Source organism: Rhinolophus hipposideros, assembly GCF_964194185.1.
Source record: "Rhinolophus hipposideros genome assembly, chromosome: 9".
NCBI classification, from domain to species: domain Eukaryota; kingdom Metazoa; phylum Chordata; class Mammalia; order Chiroptera; family Rhinolophidae; genus Rhinolophus; species Rhinolophus hipposideros.
This window is the reverse complement of record NC_138055.1, coordinates 66,045,886-66,065,107: the sequence shown is the minus strand read 5'-3', so window position 1 is coordinate 66,065,107 and position 19,222 is coordinate 66,045,886. Positions and strand designations below refer to the sequence as shown.

The following is a 19,222-nucleotide window of genomic DNA, read 5'->3' as shown; positions in this document are numbered from 1 at the left end:
TGAAATGATTACACAACAGGTTTAGCTGACATCTATCTTCTCATACAAATACAATAAAAAAGAATAAAGAAAAATATTTTTTCACCTCATAAGAAGAACTCTTAGGATTTAGTTTCTTAACAACTTTCCTACATATCATACAGCAATGTTAGCTATAGCAAAACCATTTTTGTAATACTAAAATGTTACTGGCCTTTTTCCCTCTCATTCTTTCGTGAGTACACAGTGGAATTTTCCAGAGGCTGCATGCTATGTGGTATCATCACTTAGCAGTTAATGGAATGTGTGCTTGTACATTCTTATGTTGTTTATATTCTTTGGTTATCATTTCTAATACAGCAAATAGCAATAGCTATAATCCACATAAATAAATCTCTTTGGGGTGCTCAATAATTTGTAAGAGTTTAAAGGATCTTGTGACCAAAAAGTTTGAGAACTTCTGCCAGATTATTTCAAGTCAAAGTCGCGCACCCCCCACCCCATTTCAAAATCTGTAATGCAAAAATACCAAACTCATTCTTAAGTGTAAGACTCTGCCCCTGCAAAGGTAGGCCCCGGGAGGCGCTCAGCCTACATTTTGTTGTTGTGTGTTTCAGGCTGGCTGGTTCCGATTTACCTGGCGAGGAGTGGCTCTTGGATTTTGAGAAGCACGGCTATCGCCATTCCATGATTAGAAGAGTCAAGAGGTTCCTGAGTGCTCATGAACACCCCTCCAGCCCCAGGAGCAGAAGCTATGGGAGGCAGGCCAGTGACAGCTCCATGTTCTTCCCTCACAGCGACCTCAGCCCAGCCAAGGACTTCCTGGATGTGCCCTTCAGAGGCCCCCACCGGGCCTCAGCCTCCCGGAAGCAATTCCACTCCCCAGAGGGGAGCACCAAGCTGCACGCCAGCCTGGGAGAACTGTCTACCATCCGGGAGACCAGCCGGACAAGCACGTTACAGAGCCTAAGCCCATCATCCAGTATGAGGGCCTCTCCCACCAAAATGCCACAGGTCCCTGAGGTACTGATCACAGCACCAGGGCCCACTTCCGACGACCACCACCATGACTCCACTGCCTCCATCCAGAGCTCTGAGTTCACTGGGGTTCAGCCAAGCAGCCCTGGGTGGCAGGAGGACCCTGCGGGCTTGGTCGTGTCCCCCTCAGAGAAGGGGACACCTCCTCGGGGCCCTAGTCCCGAGACAGTTTCAGCCAAAACTGAGAGAAACATCTTCAGGTTTGCCCCTGAGATAGACCCTGACGAGAATGACATGTTCCCGAAATGGTGGAGCCTCCCAGGGTTCCTGGAGTCCAGCCACACGTCCCTGGCGGGTCTAAGCCCAGAGCCCGTGAACCCTGAGCCGGCTCTTTTACTTGACACGGAAACATCCTCAGAGACCAGTGGAATCAACTTTGTGGCTGGCTCTCAACTCTCTCCCGATGTGCTGTATCTAATGGAAAACCTGGACACCAAGGAAACAGATATCATAGACTTCAACAATGAGCAAACAGAGGAATCGCCCAAAGGAATGCCGGACAGTTCTAGGACCTGGTTCTAGTCTAAATTCTTACTTTCCCAAAGTTCAGCATTAGTTCCAGAACATACCTGGGGGGGCTGGTCGATTTTTCAAACAATCATACTGTATAAGCTATTTAAAACTCTGAAGGGCATTATGATCCTGACTTTTGGAGAACTAAGAAGATCAAACACATTCACATCATCCATCACAAAGTGACTTTCATGGACATTACACAGACCACAGTAATGTACCTTAACCAAATAAGTAATCTTAAATATATATATATATATGTGTGTGTGTGTATATATATATATATATGACTTATAAATCATAGATTGTTAGATCTATGGAAAGGGCTTTATAGATCACAATTCAATCCCCCAGTTTTACCAATAGGGAGACAAAGGAGTCTCTCTTTCTTTCTTTCTTTCTTTCTTTCTTTCTTTCTTTCTTTCTTTCTTTCTTTCTTTCTTTTTCTTTCTTTTCTTTCTTTCTTTCTTTCTTTCTTTCTTTCTTTCTTTCTTTTTCTTTCTTTTCTTTCTTTCTTTCTTTCTTTATTTCTTTCTTTTCTTCAATTATAAAGACAGGAAAATGGTTCATATAATGCCTCAAAAGCTGCTTCCTAATTATGATTCTTTGTTTGAGGCTTTGGAACCATTTCACTCCCACTTTCTAAACTATTATTCTCACTTCCAAACTCAAGCTTCATCAGTATCAGAAAGCTCCATCTCTCTCCACTTGCCTTTTTTTCACTTTCAGGACTTCATTTTTCTCTTCTCCCCCTTTATTCTCCCATGCTTTTGTTCTTCCCTTCCTTCCAGTTGTGCTCCTGCTCTTGTGACTCTAAGCTGTCCCACCTTTCACGTTATACTATTTTCTCTTGCCAACTCTGTTGCTTACTTCTTGCCAGCGTTTTCAAAATATGAGGCATTGGCAAAGCGTCCTGCAGAAGAACTGAAGCTGTCAACAAACCCAACTTGACTCACTTCCGGCCTCACAGTGGAAGGGCGTGGAAGCTGACGCCATCCCAGCATGCCCTTGGCAGCCGTGCCCATGTCTTTCTGCACTCACTCTTAGGTCTTGGACACAGGAGAAAACTGAAGCCAAGAAGGCATGAAATTTGCATAATCAAATGCTATGTAACCCAAGAATAGCAAGGCTTGAATGTGTTTAACTCAAACGCTTACAGCAAAAATCGACATCAGGTCACAACGTGGGACCAGTTACTGTGTCTGCCAGGTTGTTTGGGACAAAGTAGGATATTGGAGCTGGGAGGTGAAGGGGGTCCAGGACGGCGTGGTGGGGATGGGATGTTGACGGACTCCCTCCAAGGAGCTCTTGAGGTGGCTGTTTGTTGGGGCTCCCAATTTTGTCTGGAAGGCCAAGTCTTGTGAGCACTGCTCTCATTATTTCTGTCGTATGATGAAACTTGACCACATATGGCGTAAGAAATAAAATAACCCTCATAGCTACCATGCATTGAGTGCTCAGTAGCAGCATGTAAAGATGCCAGATGGCCTCACAGGGATCTTAGGAGCTGATATACTACTATTATGTCCATTTTCAAGATGAAAAAACAGAGGCTTTGGAGAAGTAATGTGACTTGACTATTAATAACACCACACAGCGAGGAAGTGGCAGTGCTCAGATTCACACCCGGGGTTTATCTGGCTCAGGAGCCAGATGCCTAACCAGTGTGCTCCCTCGTTGTGCTGTCTGCAAGGCCCTGCACTTGATGGCAGTTTGCCCAGAATTCCAGAGGATGCCCCAGGGGAGCCAGCCTTGGAGGCCTCTCTGGGTCTGCCCTGCTGAAGTCCACAAGCATCTTTTGTGAACAGACAGGAGGGCGTTGCTCCACCTTTGGGCCCCAGCCAGGGTTTCCTTCATTTTTCTGAAAGGAGGAAGTTGGGAGGACCCTCTCTCCCTTCCCCCACTCCTCCTGATAAGCAATGTTATAATTAGCATATGTTTACAGGGCCTGGCAGCGTTCAGCCAGGCCACCCGTGCTGCATGACAGTGATGACCTTTTACTTTAACTGGCTTTTCTCCAAGGACTAAAAGGAAATAATGTTGGAAGAAACGTTATACACTGATGGTTCCCTATGCTGGTTCAGAGTGATAGCACCTGGGAAGGCACCGATATTCCCAAAGCATTACACACAAGACACTTCTAAAAGGCAGGAACTTGAACCTTCTCCCAGCCTATTAAAGCTCTTCTCGTGGATGTTTCAACTTAAGTTCCTCTACTTTCTTCTCTTTGGCTTTATCTATTCCTCAAATTCAAATAAGTTGCTACTTATAGTTGCTTTTGAAATATAATCAATTTCTATTCCTAAATTCAAGGTGATCAATTATACACAAATAGGATCAGACATTTTGTGGAGGACTAAGAGAGTGCTCATTTCTCTCTGCTTCTACCCATCCCTTATTCACCTTTGTCCAGAGATTTAATTATTTAATCCAATATTTTGTCAAAATCTGTGGTGGCCTCCTATTTCCTCCTTGCACTGAAAACTGAATAATGATTTCACCGAGCCCATGTGGTTGAATTCAACTATAAATTCAAACAAGCGATTGCCTGGATCAGGTGAAGAAATGCTATTGCTAGCATGAGAGTGTAGCTTACATAAATAGTGACAATATTATACCAAATGTTACATAAGAACTCATGCCAAGAAGCTGCGAGACAATGGAGAGATACCTGACCCAGCTTCAGCCTTCATACATGTCTTACTTAAGACCAAATAAACCATATCTTCTAGAGAAATAATTTGGCATTTTGTTTTTTTAGAGGGATTTCTTTTTAGCACAAAATAGTAACAGTGGGTCGGATTGGTGTACCTCCTCCCGATGAGCCACACAAACTCATGGACTGTCCCATCTTATGAATTCCCCAGCACTTGCAGAATAACAGGGAATTGGTGAAGTCCTAAATGATGTCACCAGTTGGACTTTTCTTCACAGACATTTGTGAAACATGAAGCAACTACTGAGTGTCAGGCATTCGGCTAACGCTGCTTGGGTAGGAGTTTGGCCACTCAGCACTCCTCAGCCTTCTGCAGCTCTAGGGGAATGACAGAATGCCCTCTGAAGTTCAGCCGATTGGTTTGATTGTATGTTTGTTTCCTTTCATCCCCAATCTTGTTCCCCCTCCCAATGATTTTAATTTGTTTAATGGAAAGCCCTTTGTATACATTCTAACAACATGTGGATCACTGTTTGGTGGGCAAGTATTTTTAACTTAGGTAAATGTAAATAGGTCTCACCTGGGGTTTTTGTTTCTTTTCTATTTTTCTACTCAGTGCAATGTTTTTAAGATCCTCTCAGGTTGCCCTGTGAACCTCTAATCCATTGCTTCTAACTCCTGCGTACTGTAAGATGTCTTATTTATCTATTCCCCCACTATTTACTCCACCCCGTCCACAGTAAGCACCTTCAAATGCGGACCTTTATGGCCCCATAGGAGAGTCCCTTTGGGGTGTACACCCATGAGCAGTGCTGGGTCACAGGGTCTGAATACGTTCAACCTGAGGACATATGACCAGACGGCGCTCCAGAGGAACAGCACTGATTGGCACACCTCGTGTAACACGTGGTGTCTCCACGACCCCACTCTGCCCCATGCTTGGCCTCACCCAGATTTCCAAGTTTTCCATTCTAACAAGTGTAAAGTGACAATTATTTATTACGGCATTTACCTGCCAATTAAACATTACTGACTACTGTAGCGTGACATTTATCTGATTTACTAATGACATTAAGCGCCCCATCATATACTTCTCAATTCTGTCGGGACTACTCTTTTTCAAATTCTTTGCCCTTTTATCTAATGGAGCTTCTATATTTTTTCTGTTGATTTTCAGGAGTTCCTTCTATAGTTTAGAATGATAATAGGTCCTTGTTGGGTTTGGGCATCGCAACAGTCTTTTCCTGTGTGTGTGTGTGTGTGTGTGTGTGTGAGAAAAGCATTCATGGTGTTGTATATTGAATGGAAATCCTTAATTCTGATGTAATCAAGTTCATCAGGTTTTTTTGCTTTATGCTTTTGAACTTTTGGATAAGAAATCCTTCCCCACCCCCCATGTCATGATAGTCTCCCACCTTTTTTCCTATTATCTTTACAATGTTAGGTAGGGATCCTGTTTTATTTTTCTTTATAGAGTAAGCTAGTTTCCCCACGATACTTCCTCCTAAACGACCAGTTTATAAGTCCCACATATTTCTTGCCAATCAGATGCACTGGTAGGAAACAAAATAGCACGTGAGAGAACGGAAAGGTAGGTGGTATGAATGGAAGACAGAAAACTGCACCCCAACCTCATAAAACTCTAGCTCCGCCCCACTGGATTCACTCTTTCTCTAACAGGCATCCCCTCTTGTGATCTTTCCACTGGTGATTTTTGCCCCGTTCCAGTGTCTGAAGTGTGCAAATTCTTGTTACCCCTCTCCCCCATGCAAAAGCCCACTAAAAATAGGCCATTGGTTGATCAGGTGAGCCTAAACTGCAGGAGTAAAGCCTGATCCATAAGGAGCTCTTGCGAAAGAAGAAGCAGTGATGGTGTCGGAGGGGTAGTTCAGGATCCTTCAACACCCAAAGGAAGGCAGGGTGGAATCCAGAGAGCTGGAGCCCCCATCAAACTACATGTAGGGCCTGGGATGAGTAGCGCAGGAGACGTTAACCCCAGGAGGCCGGCGTGCCTTGTTCTTGCTGGCTGAGATCCGCCCTGGGACTCGGGGACTTCGCCACACTCTGTCTTTACTCTCCTGCCACAGGCTGTGCTCAAAGAGGGGCGGGTGTCTGGTGTTTACTGGCACGCTTGGGACCCCGGCAGATGGTTACGGAAGAGAGCCAGTCTCATCTTCTCTTTATTCCTCAAAAAACGAAGCTTTCTGAAATGCAGCTTTCTTGATACGAATGGTAAATTTATTATTCATCCACATGGTCATTGGACTCTACAAACTCCAAAGAGAAAAGCACTTTTCAAGATTAGAAAACACTTTCAAACACAGGATCAGTCATGGTTTTTTTTTCTCCCCAGTAAAAATGGATCTCGGTTACTTTTATCACTCAAAACTGTGAATCCAGGCAAGTTCCCCAATGGCACATTCAGCTCTCTTCAAGTTTGCTCCTCCTGACCCTGAGTCAGAGGCTGTGTGCCCCCTGCCACTCTGCCAAGGAAGAAGGCCCAGGTGTAGCTGCGGGAGGTCAGGTGAGATAATGCCATTGTCATGGCTGTGTCGGAAGTAGGGCATATGCTCTCCAGTCCCGGGAGGCAGCCACACTCCTTCCACTGGGACGGAAGCTCTGTTCACTGTCTTGTTCAACCAGCATTCCCTGTGCTTAGGACAGTGCGTGATATGTCTCAAAAAACATACTAGATGAATGAATGCTTGAAAGAAAGAATGAATACCAAATTACATCTAAACCCAAAGTCAGGAGACCCGAAATCTCAATCCAATATGACCACGACCTTAGCTGGGGGGTCTCAGGCACGTTACATGAACACTCTGGACTTCATCTTGCTCAACTATAAAATGAGTGGTTACACTAAGTGATTTACGTTCCCTCTCAAATGTTGTTCCAATCACATTTCTGGAGATGTATACGTGGGGGAGGAAGGGAGAGATGGTTATGGTCGCTATTGAGAAAATGGAGCCAAATGGAAGAAAGAAACACAAACGGGGAGTGGGGAAGGAAGGGCAGAATGAACACCTGTGCGGTACTTGGTGTGCCGGTGTTTGCAGATATCATTCAAATCGATCCTCACAGAGTACTGTTACCCATTATACAGGAGGAAATAAAGAAGTTAAATAACTTGCTGAAAGTTTCACAACAGTTAAAATTTCAATCTATGGTTTGAACCCAGGCCTCTTATGCTCATTGCCAATTCCACCATTCCACACTGCAATCAAAAAACAATGAACTAGATAAATGTCTAACCACCATGCTGTACACCCAAAATGAATACAAAATAATATTAAACATCAACTATAATTTAAAAAAAAATAGTCACAGGGATATAAAGTACAGCACAGGGAATATAGTCAATATTGTAATAACTACGTACAGTGTCAGATGGATAATAGGCTTATTGGGAGTATCACTTGGTGAGGTATATACATGTCGAGTCACTATGCTGTTTTGTACACCTAAAACTTATTTAAAAATTTAACTAGGACCGGATAGGAATTCCTGTATGCAGAACACAACAGATTAGCAGTCAGTCACTAGAACCACTCGGCCAGCTGCACCGTGAAGACTGGTGGGAACCATGGGAAGCTAACGTTTATTGAATACCTATTATGTGTCAGGGGCTATGGCCAGTGCTGTACATACATTATCACATTTACCTCTCATAGCAAACTGTGAGGTGTCTCTATGCTTATTTTCCAGATAAACAGGAAACTGAGTTTCAGGGAAGTTAAATAGTGTACTCATATGGCAGAGCTGATAATTGGCGCTGATAATTGGCAGAGTTGGGATTCAAAATCAGGTCTGCACATAAACCATGAGGCAAATGCATCATTTCCGTGAAGGACAGCCCAACCCTAGAGCCTATTTCTGTATAAACACCTTCCCAGTAGTTACACCTATTGTCCTCCTGCTCCCTTCCTTCACCCGGAACTTAAACTCTTGGGTATAATATAGGATTGTACTCTGTCATTAGTCAAAGCTCGTTTGGGTGCCTGAAACAGTCTGCAGATCCAGGGTTAAGACTTCTCTGTGCGCGTGTGAGGTGTATAGGCACAACCGTCAGAACGCTGGAATCACATTAAATTGACCTGTATCAATGTAACTACATGAACTTGGCAAAGGAAAGAGAAGCACGTGTACCCATGCATAAAGAAAACACCCCTCCTCACTTCCTCCCTTCCTCGCAGGGAACATATGTCTCTGAGTGAGTGGGAGATGGAAGATGGCATTGGGAGATGGAGATGGAATTGATGGAAATCCCACTCCATTCCAACGTGCTGAGAGTGACTGGTATTTAAAGGCACAACACTCGAATTTTTCGAACTTGGCTCCTACACACAAGCCATGTCAGCTGCAGCTCAGCTGAAAACTCTTCACTGATCTTCAGCATCCAGGCATGTAGCCTTCCTGAGAAAGGTACTTGATTAATGCCCGACGTGATCCCTTCCTAACAGATTTTCAATGGTAATTTTCACTCGACCGATTTCCTCATTCTGTGCCGAGTGTAGGGGTGAACCCCTGCGTGAGGTAACCGTGGTATGTTCATTACCCAGAGATTTATGCCGGGCCATTCCAGGAGTACCAGTTTCCATGAAGAGAGAGTATGACAGTAGAAGTAGATAAAGCAATTTTACTGAATCTGTATTTTTGTCCTTTTTCTACATTAGCAGAATTACGTTTACTAATAAGTCCCTTTACTTAGCATCCTGAGACAAAATTAGATATGCGATTGGTCTACAGTGAGAAACTGGTGGCTGGTAGCCTCATCTGATTTCCTGACAGCTCTTGCCTAGCCCGGATTCTCCAGTTTACCAAAGTCCCCACCACTCCCTACCCCCTACACCAGGCCTGCTTCATGCCGTGGTGGCCTGCTTGGCCTTGTTGGGTCTCTGGAGTTTTCAGTTCTTTTACCAAAGCATCACCAGCTCCGTGGAGACTTCAACCACTATGAGATCCCCAAACTGTGCAAAGAGGAAAAGAATAAGAAGACGACAAGCTAAAGGCCTCAGCTCATCTTTCTACTTACTGCTAAAACCTCCCAGCAGCCCCATGCTACCAGTCAGACATGTTAAACCTGGATTCTTTTCTCTCTCTGACATGCCTGTCTGGGTGAACTGTAGTCTTAGTATTGTCCCTGGCTCAATGACAGTGTAAACCATTCAAGACGCAGGAACGCCCAGCACTAACCAACCACGCTTGACCAGGCCCCCTTGGCAGCAGACCTTGCAGGAATGTCAGATCCCAGACGCCCCAGGAACAGCATGTCATTTCTATGTCATTCCCACTGGAGTAACTCGAGCCTCTCAACTCAGGTTTGTGTGGCCACAGCTGCTGCTCATAGTACCTGGCAGCCTGACTATCTCTCGCCACGGGCAGAGGCAGTCTGGGGCTTGTTATTTCCAGCCATCGACCTCAGGACCCATCCGTCACTCTGAGATCAGCTCCAGAGCAAGTGGCACAGAGCGCTGAATAGCAGGGGCAGCTGCACAGAGTGGGGAGATGGAAGGATACGCAATTTTTAAAAGCCAGCTTCACTCTCCTAAGGAAAGGGTGAGTCAATAAGTGGAGGAAGAAGAAACAGCTAAGAATTAGGGAACTCTGTTGGTGTGGGAAAGAGATCGCTGGGAAAATCAAACCCGCGCACTGCTTGGGAAATAAAATTTCTAAAAGCCATAAGGGACCAGAAGTTGATAAAAGACTGGATGTCAGGAGACACACAAAATACAAGAGGCAAGAACACATGTGTTCGTGAGTTCTCTCCCTGCAGGGCATTGGCTTTGTGTGTAGCTAGTACCAATTCCAGAATCTCTTTCCTCAGAATATACTTCAGGGGACACTCAGAGAGCCTGTGGAAGGAGCCCTGAGGCGTCTGAGCACAAAGAGTAGAAACCCAACATCAGAAATGTCCCTCTCCCTCAGCCGTCCCATCATCATCTGTAGGGTCAATGCCACCTCCATGCACGGCTTTTGCAAACCCCATTCTGTTGTCATCCCATCAATCACATAGTAAAATCTGAATAGAAACACATCTCCTCACATCCGGAGCTGTCCAGAGTAGGTGGTGACATCTAGAACTTGAAACTGCTGATACACACAATGCCATCCCTCCTGGAATCAAAAGAGCAGATGGAGTTCCCGTGGGTATCGTGCCGCCCTGCACCCATGACACGACGCCAGCGAGGACCCAGGAATGCACCTTTCGGAAGCACTTTTCAGCAGACAGTGTATACTTCTGTTGATCAGGGGCAAAGGCGATGTAAGACGAGTCGACAGTCTCCTGTAGTCCACAGTAATAGCAGGGGCGCAGGAGGCAGAGCGAGCTCTTGCTTTTACTTTACATTCAACTCCTAAAACCAAACTTCAGACGTGGCCTAGTCAACCCGTGTCAAGAAGAGAAGTCTCTGAACGGAAAAAGTGTGAGCTTTTGGAATCAGATTGTGCGGGTTCAAATACTGACTCCACCATGGCTTCTGAAATGTTACTTAACCTTTCTGTGACTTGGTTTCCTCACAGATAAAACGGGGATAATAGTAATGCCTAGTACTGTGAGAATTAAATGAGTTAATACACACAAAACTCACAATACGTTGCCTGTCATATAGTACGCATTTAATGCTTGCTATCATTGTATCACCATGTTACTGAATAGTACAGTGGTTCTGACCCAGGGCCCTGGGTTCTATCGGGGCACAGACACTTACTAGCTGGGTGACCTCGGGCAAGTTACCTGAGGGGCCTTAGCCTCAGTTTTATCGGCAATAAAATGCATTAATGCCAGTACCTTCCTCATCGGGTTGTTTTAAAAATTAAGTGGAATAGTTACTGGAAAGTAATTAACACTGTATGATGCAAAGTTATGACTAATTGTTAACTATCTTTATCATTAAGTTAATGAGATGGGTCTGATTTGAGAGCAAAAATGATGTTTGAGAATGTTTAATGTTACTTCTGTGAAGGTGTATAAAAATGACTCTTTTGCTAAGTCAAAGATCTAAGTATGCAATTTCTTAAATAGCCTGCTTTAGACCAATTTGATAAAAACCAGCATAGAGCAAACTCCACTTGCAGAAGAAAAGGACAGACCCAGTTGAAAGGGGAGGGGGGAAAGGCTGAGGGCGGGGATTTCTCAAACTGCCCAGTCCAGCCCAGCCGGCCTCCAGGTGACAACATTTCAGCCTGTTGAGCTTGAAAAGCCCCAGATCAGACCTTCCAATTTCAGCCATCTAAAACCAAGACTCTAATCAATGTTCTCAGATGCACTTGAAATTTTCTCTGGGGGAGGAGATTTGGGACATAAGCGGGGCTGTATGGTAATCACGGCCACCCCGAGGGTGTGGGGGACCCTGTCTATGTAAACAATTAGAGTCACCCCAAATCAGCGTGTCATTTCTGGTGGCCCAATCTCTCATAAAACAAAACAGGAAAAGGGAGAAGGAGGAGAAGGAGAGGAGGAGGAGGGCAGGAGGAGGGGGAGGGAGAGTGAGAGGGGGAAGACAAAAAAGCCACACTGGCTCCCAGGAGGGCTCCGCTCACCACACAGGCCCCTCCTAGAACCAGGGCCTGACAGGCTGAGGGACAACCCAGGAGCCTCAGGACCCCTGGCTGGGACTGCACCACCAGCCTCCACCAGTTCCAGCACCAGGGAGGGACCTGGACATGAGAAACTGTAGAGGAAGGTGCTCCAAAGGATGGAGGGGGTTGGCGCCAAGAGTCCTATGTCCCTTGGTCAAAGGTGATAAAGGAAAAAATAAAAGAAGGAAGCATGGGGTGGAGTGGGAGGAAAGGGGAAAGGCAAACACGGGGAGAGATGTCCTACATATCTTCAGGCCCGTTCAGTAATCCCAGTGCCATGGGTGGCCACCTCCTAAATTCTGGACAGAAGGCCTGACTGAATACCTGCCTGTAACCCACAGGTGTTACCAGATTGGGACTGAGGGCAGCCTGGTCACATACACTTTATTTCTTAAAACTTTTGTTAACATTTAAAATCGCTTCCAAATAGGTTGTTTACCAAAGAGAGAATCCAATAAATAGGCATCCAAGAAATGGGCAGCAATGTAATAAAGACAAGTGTACTATCGGAGAGCACGGAGGGATGAACAGGCCCCTCCAGTGTACACAGTGCCTGGGGACATTGGTCAGGCTGGGACAGAAGGCGTGGCTGCACCAGGAAGTCTAGCACAGTAGTCTGAGCAGAGCAGGGAGCTCGAGCATTCACCCTGTCTCGGGCCCCCAAATCCAGCCAGTCTTCTCTTTCTGAATCAATGTGACATCATGGAATAGAGAGTCTCTTCACCAGCAAGACACTAAGGAACAGACCTCAGAGGCTGCTGAGAGCCGTCTGGCGCCAGGCTGGTGACAGTAAATCCATTCAGGCTGGGTCACCGACATGCCCATTCCTAGAACCTTGTGTGGGGAAAGAAATGTGGCTGTCACCTAAGTTAGTGTCCAACTGTGTGACAGAATTCCCTCTACACTATCCTTGCAAGATCCATCCAGCAGGAATCCCTCCAGGGAAAGACCATTCACCTCTCCCAAGGAGACCCCCTGCAAGTTGAAACAAGACGCTCCACATTCAGCCAAAAGCTGCCTCCTGGCAACCAGACCCCACTTCTCATTCTGCCTCTGGGTCTGTACCCAATGAGTCTATCCTTCTCCACATTCAGGACCAGCCTCAGACAGTTGAAAAATGCTGCTTCTACATAAGCCGCCAACACACACAAATACACACACACCCCCACAAACACACATACGCGCACGCGTGCAGTCTTTTCTTGAGACCAAATCTTGCCAAACCAAGAACCAAACTGTCCTTTGCATCTCATGATCTTCAGACTCCTTATCATCCTCGTCTTCCTGTACTGGGAGTGTCATAATTTCACAATGGTCCTATTCAAATGTGTACCCAGAAGCAACCACAATACTCCCCATGTCTTTTTGTGGGTTTTTTCCCACCAGTGTACAAGAGAGCAGCCAAATCAGCTTCCTTGTTACAGACACACAACTTCTACTATGTAGCCCCAGTGTGAGGGGATCACGCCTGTTCTTTCACCGCTGTACCCCAGAGATTAGTCTGCTGTCTGACACTGGAGAATTTGTTTAATAAATGACATTTTGAGGGTAGAGACTTATTTTTTATTTTTAGTTGTAGTAGCTAGTGGTGGCTGTGGCTGTTACTAGTCAGGAGGAACAGTTTTATTTTGGGTGTATTAAACCCCATCCAAGTAGATACATCAAATAGACAACTGGACACGCAGACAAAGCCGGGGCTTGGAGAGGTCAGGGCTGGAGAGAGACCATGGAGTCACCAGCTCCCAGAGAATGAAGCCACGTCACGGCACGAACCCACCTAGGCATTCAGCTAATCAAGGACCTCACCCTTTTCCCACGTGGCCTGCCAGAGCCAGCGACCAGCGGCACAGAGAACACGGGCCTCTCCTGTGCCCCCACAGGGCACCCAGGCGGCAGAGACGTCCGGTTCACTTCCCTTCCCCTTCTCCGTCTCCACCATTCCCGGGAGAGTCCCGCTCCCACACGGAGGGGAGAATGCCCGCGCTCCTTGCGCACAGGACCCCCAGCGGAAAGATCTGCGTAGAATCTGCACTCCCGGGAGGGGCAAGGTCGCCGTCTACTACTGCTAGAGAGTCAGCCGCGTCCAGCTCCGAAGCTGGTTTCTTTCTCGGCACGGGGCTGGGAGCTGAGAGGTCAGCAAGCAAGGAAGGCCATCTCTGCGCTTTCTCCCCACAGCCGTCTACCTGGGGTAGGCGCGCGAGCTGGGAATCCTGGTGTCCCGGGAACGTGGCCTCCCTGGGCCAGGAGTGCCCTCTGGTGGCCATGACGACACTGACGCGCACGAGGAGAACACCGTCCGCTAGATGGTCCAGAGATCAGCAGAGCACTTACCAGGAGCATTTATCAGGAGCCGGACTGGTAATAAAATTTCACGCGTGTTATCCCATTGGCTGCTCATCCCTAACCCTATCACGTGCCGCTGTTCTACTGTTTTCCCCATTTTACAAATGAGGAAACGGAGCAGAGCAGTCAGGTGACTGACTTGAAATCACAAAGGGGAGAGGCTGGTCTTCTCCTGGTCCTCTATCCCCTTCTAACTCCTCGAGATAGACAGATATAAGCCATTTCAAAAGGAAAGGCGGAATTTAAATATATACGTTTTTCATTATAAAAGTAAACCCTTTGGGAAAATTGCCCATTGTCAAAACCACGGTTAGCATTTTAACGTATCTTTTTTTCCTCTCCTTTTCATCTTTGCTTTTTTTCATAACTGTAATCCAGGTATCATATAAATTCTTCATTAATGAATACTCTTAAAGATTTTTTTCCTTTAAGGATTTTCTATTCTTAGAGGTGATTTGCACATTTTTTTTAGAGCAACAGGTCTTTGTTGGGACATCCTGGAAGAGTGTGACCCAGAGTTCCACGCCAGACTCTCTGTACTGTCCCAGCCTGCCCGGGCTGCTTCCCACAGAGCCAGCGCTGCTATGGAGACTGGGTGTGGACATGACACCTCAGGACAGGTCACAGGGCCAGTTCCAGTGCACTGCCCACAGGGCAGGTGTCCCAGAGGGAACATTTGGGAGGCTGACTCACTTCCAGCAGAGGTTAGCAGAGGCTCAAAGCGTGGAAAGCCCCAGGGCAGCCATCCACGGCGCCTAGGATTCTTGGGAAGTTTTCCTCTGGCCGCCAGAGGGACTGGCTGTGTGGCAGCCCTCTCCATAATCTGTCTCACTTTTCTGCACTATTTTCTGGAAGAGTGCCTCCCTCTGCCAGAAGCTTCTATCCCTCTACCTTAACACTCCCCACCCACGCAGTTCCTGTGGGGCTGTGGTCTCTGGAGTTAGACTCCCAACTCCCCACTTACTAGCTCAGTGACCTGGGCAGCACTTAACCTCTCAGACCTGTTTTCTCATCTGCAAAGTGAGTATACTAATCGTTCATATTCAGAGTTGTTAGGAGAGGTAAATGGACATTTAGCTGAGTACTGAACACATAGTAAGAGCTCAATAAATGGTGGCTGTTGTTCTAGAAGCCTTCTCCATGTAGATGGCTTGTGCAGAAAGGTGCAGAGCAGCCGTCTGTGCGGTGGGTAGCTGGAGGCCACATGGAAACAAGTCGTCGCTAGCCTGGAATGTCCAAATTTCTGCAGCCTCTTAGTTCTGTGCTGGGGTGGGAAGGAGACAGGGAGACTGCCTGAGTCCTTTCCTGCTCCTCACCTCTCTTCCCTCTTCCCTGGGCCATGTCCCAAGAATACAGGAAGGTCTATATCAGAGGTAATACTCACATTATGTAAAGACTCAAACTGAAGCAATACGGTGCCAGCCATAGGACTGAAACCGTGTTCTGGGAGCCTCCTGTTGCACCACATGTTACCAGCTTATTTTCTGGATTGTGGGGAGATCAGGGGTGCCAGGAGAGGGGCCGGAAAGCTGGAGCAATGAGGAGAATACTCAGCAGGCTCTGGGCAAGGGTTTTTGGTTTTTTACCAACTGGTATGGGAGCATGTTGACATTTTAACAATCAGTATGGCCAAACCACCATGTATCTACTGATTTATCCCCAGTTGAGACCCTGAGAAAGTCACTGTGGGACCCTCATAAAGAATCCAAGGGGCCACAGAATGGACTAAGCCCATTTGGAGTTCATGCTCTGCTTGCAGCGTGAGTTGGGGTGAAGGGCTTTAGAGCCCAGGAGGCTACTCGAGTGTTACGACATCCCTCTCCATGTCACCCCGTACTGCATCCCTTGCTGACGCAAGAGGAGGAAGGGACCCAGACGTTGGATGATCCCAAGTTAAACACCACGGTGAATTCCTGAGGTGACTGCCAGTGCTGACCACCCCACAGTACTGGGCCTGGGAGAAGAATCCACACACTCAGTGTCCCAGCCCAGCACCAGCCCCTCATGCCCACTCATTCATTCACTCATTCATTCCACTCATATTTGTTAAGCCCACAGTAGGTGCCAGGTGCTGTCCGATGGGCTGGGCATACAACCAGGAGGGCACCAATAGGATTTCTGCACTCACGGGGCTCAGCCTAGTAGAGAAGCCAGGCATAAAATTACAATAAAGGGGGATAAGAGCTACAGTGGGATAAGGCAGGGTGCTAAGAGAGCAAAGGCAGGCACCTAATCCAGGAGTCTCATTGCAGGAAGTGATGTGTAAGCCAAGAACTGAAGGCTGAGGGGAAGCTGGCCAGACGAAGAGGTGAAAGAAGTGGAGCAGCACGTGCAAAGACCAAAAACTGGCTGAGCAATCCGAAAAACAAAACAATTGACCAGAGCTTCAGCATAATCATCGTCATGTGCCAAGTTTGGAATGCAATTAATACTAACACACAGGCCTGGCTTCTTACTGAATCAGAGAATGGTTTGGAAAGACTATAATCCTGTAAATCTAAATGTCCAAGCCCAAGGTACAGGTTGGTAGGGAGAACAAATTAGGAGGCTAAGGGCTCACAAGGGGCTAAGTGTTGGACTTTGATATCACATAAACACAAGTTCAAGTCCCAGCTCTACTTCTCTGAGCTGGGTGACGTTGGGTACGTCAATTCAGCCTGGGCTGTAATTTCCTCATCTGAAAATGGAGAATAAAGCTGGTATCTACTCTGTAGAACAAATGAGCCAGTAAATAAGGTCCTCAGCATGGTGCACGGCATGGGTTCAACTTTTATTGTTAAAAATAAGTTTATGGAATCCAACTCCAACCCAAACATCATTTTGTGCCCAAGAATTTCAAGTGTTTTTTAGAACCAAAACCCAACCTCCTCCAACCATCACAGCTAATGTGCATTGAGAGTTTACATATACTGGTCCTCTCCTTCATGCCTTACTTGGGTTAGGTTATTAAATCCTCACAACAATCTAGCCATGGAGGGACTACTGTTTTCTAGGTTTTACAAACTAGGAAACCAAGACAGAGGGCTTTAGTGACTTGCCACAGGTCATCCAAAGCTAAGAGGAAGCAAAAACAGTCTTCAAAAATCCTGAACACTGACAACACCAAATGCTGCCGAGGATATGGAGAAGCAGGAACTCCTCCCATTCATTGTTGCTGGGAATGATACAGTCACTTTGGAAGATTTTTTTTTTTTTTTACAAGACTAAGCATTCTTTTCCCATATGATCCGACAATCATTCTCCTTGGTATTTGCCTAAAGGAGCTAAAAACTTATGTCCACACAAAACACTGCACACAGATACTTATAGCAGCTTTATTCATAATTGCCAAAACTTGGAAGCAACCAAGATGTCCGTCAGTAAGTGAATGGATAAACTTTGGTACATCCAGACAATGGAATATTATTCAGTGCGACAAAGAAATTAGCGATCAAATATATGGTGATGGAAGGAGAACGGACTCTGGGTGGTGAACACACGATGGAATTTATAGATGATGTAATACAGAATTGTACACCTGAAATCTATGGAATTTTGCTAACAATTGTCACCCCAATAAATTAAAAAAATATATATTAAAAAAAGAAAGAAATTAGCAACTGTGTTTTCCCGAAAATAAGACCTACCCCAAAAATAAGCCCCAGTTAAGATTGTCAGGCAGATGGACGCATTTAGTACGTTATGATGATGTTCCAGAAGATGACATGACTGTATTTGAATAACTGTAGATTGTTGTACATGAAAAAAACACCCTTGAAAATACACCCTAAAAGGTCTTTTGGAGCAAAATTAATATAAGACCCAGTCTTATTTTCAGGGAAACATGGTATTAAGCCCTGAAAAGACATGGAAGAATCTTAAATTACTAAGTGAAAGGAGCTATAATTTACTATATTACTAAGTGAAAGGAGCCAATCTGAAAGGCTACATATATACAATATGATTCAAATCTCATGACATTCTGGAAAAAGAAAACTATGGAGACAGTAAAAAGATCAGTAGTTGCCTGTTAGGGGAGAGGGATAGATGATTAGGCAGAGTGCAGGGCATTTTTCAGGCAGTGAGACTACTCTGTATAACACTACAATAGTAGATACATGTCATTACACATTTGTTCAAACTCATAGAATGTACAACACCAGGAGTGAACCTCAAGGTAAACCATGGATTTGGGGAGATAATGATGTGTCAATGTAGGTTCGATTGTAACAGATACCACAGTGGGGAAAGTTGTAGGGGGAAGGAGCCGCGGATACATGGGAACTCTCTGTACTTTCTGCTCAATTTTTCTGTGAACATAAAACTGCTCTAAAAGAATGGTTTATTAATTTAACACACACACACACACACACACACACACACACACACGGCTTTAAACCCAGGAAGTTTGGCCCCAGTACACACCCCTTTAACAACTGTGTTTTACTATCCCTCCACTTCAAATGGGAGGAAAAATCCAACTTTTGACAGAAGTAAAAAAGAAAAAATATGTACATGTAAAGTGAAACAAGGAGGTTACTGGATTTGGAATGTGCTTACAGTTCAGGTTTCCAACCGTTTCTAATGCTTCCTAGAAGCCAGACAAGGCTTCGAGGCTGATGAAGCCAACTCCTGCCTCACGTGTAGTATTTAATGAAAAGCACTTGACATGGGGCGTGAGGGCACCATCCCCGGGTCCTTTGGTCAGGAAAACAGCTCTGACTAACCCGGGGCAGAAAGCTTTATCAGCTGACCTGTCCCAAAGTGGCAAGGTCAGTAAAAAGCTGCTCTGCCTCTAACTGTCCTATTTTTAGAGAAAGGCATTCTTTCCAGAGCTCTGCTTCTGACAAAGAAGCAGCCAGCTCTGCCCCAAGGCACAGCCTGTGAACAACAAGCCACTGACACTCGTTTGCCTGACTTAGGGCTCATTTTCTGTGGATTTGTGGCCCACCATCCAAAGTATTTGACCAAAGGATCTATAAAATGTTGGATCATTCCCCAGCTGGGGGAACCCGGTGTGATAATTGCTTTGTGCCCAGGAAGAAGGACACTAGACAGTGTCCTGCTCAAACCATAGCATCTTGCCATTCAAGGTGAGTAAAGAATAGCATTCAAGGTCATTAAAAAGCCTTT

The 19,222-nt window shown here is 45.8% G+C and overlaps 1 protein-coding gene across 3 annotated transcripts in view; it reads left to right on the top strand.

Annotated features, from left to right (window-relative positions):
- The window catches only part of BEST3 (bestrophin 3), a 48,047-nt gene extending 43,789 nt beyond the window's left edge, over positions 1–4,258 (top strand). For all 3 annotated transcript variants that reach the window (XM_081060228.1, XM_081060227.1, XM_081060229.1), the window contains one exon: positions 597–4,258. In XM_081060228.1, coding sequence (XP_080916354.1) covers positions 597–1,539 — 943 coding nt within the window. In that variant the 3' untranslated portion in view covers positions 1,540–4,258. The remainder of the gene's footprint in view (positions 1–596) is intronic.
- Positions 4,259–19,222: the final 14,964 nt, after the last annotated feature.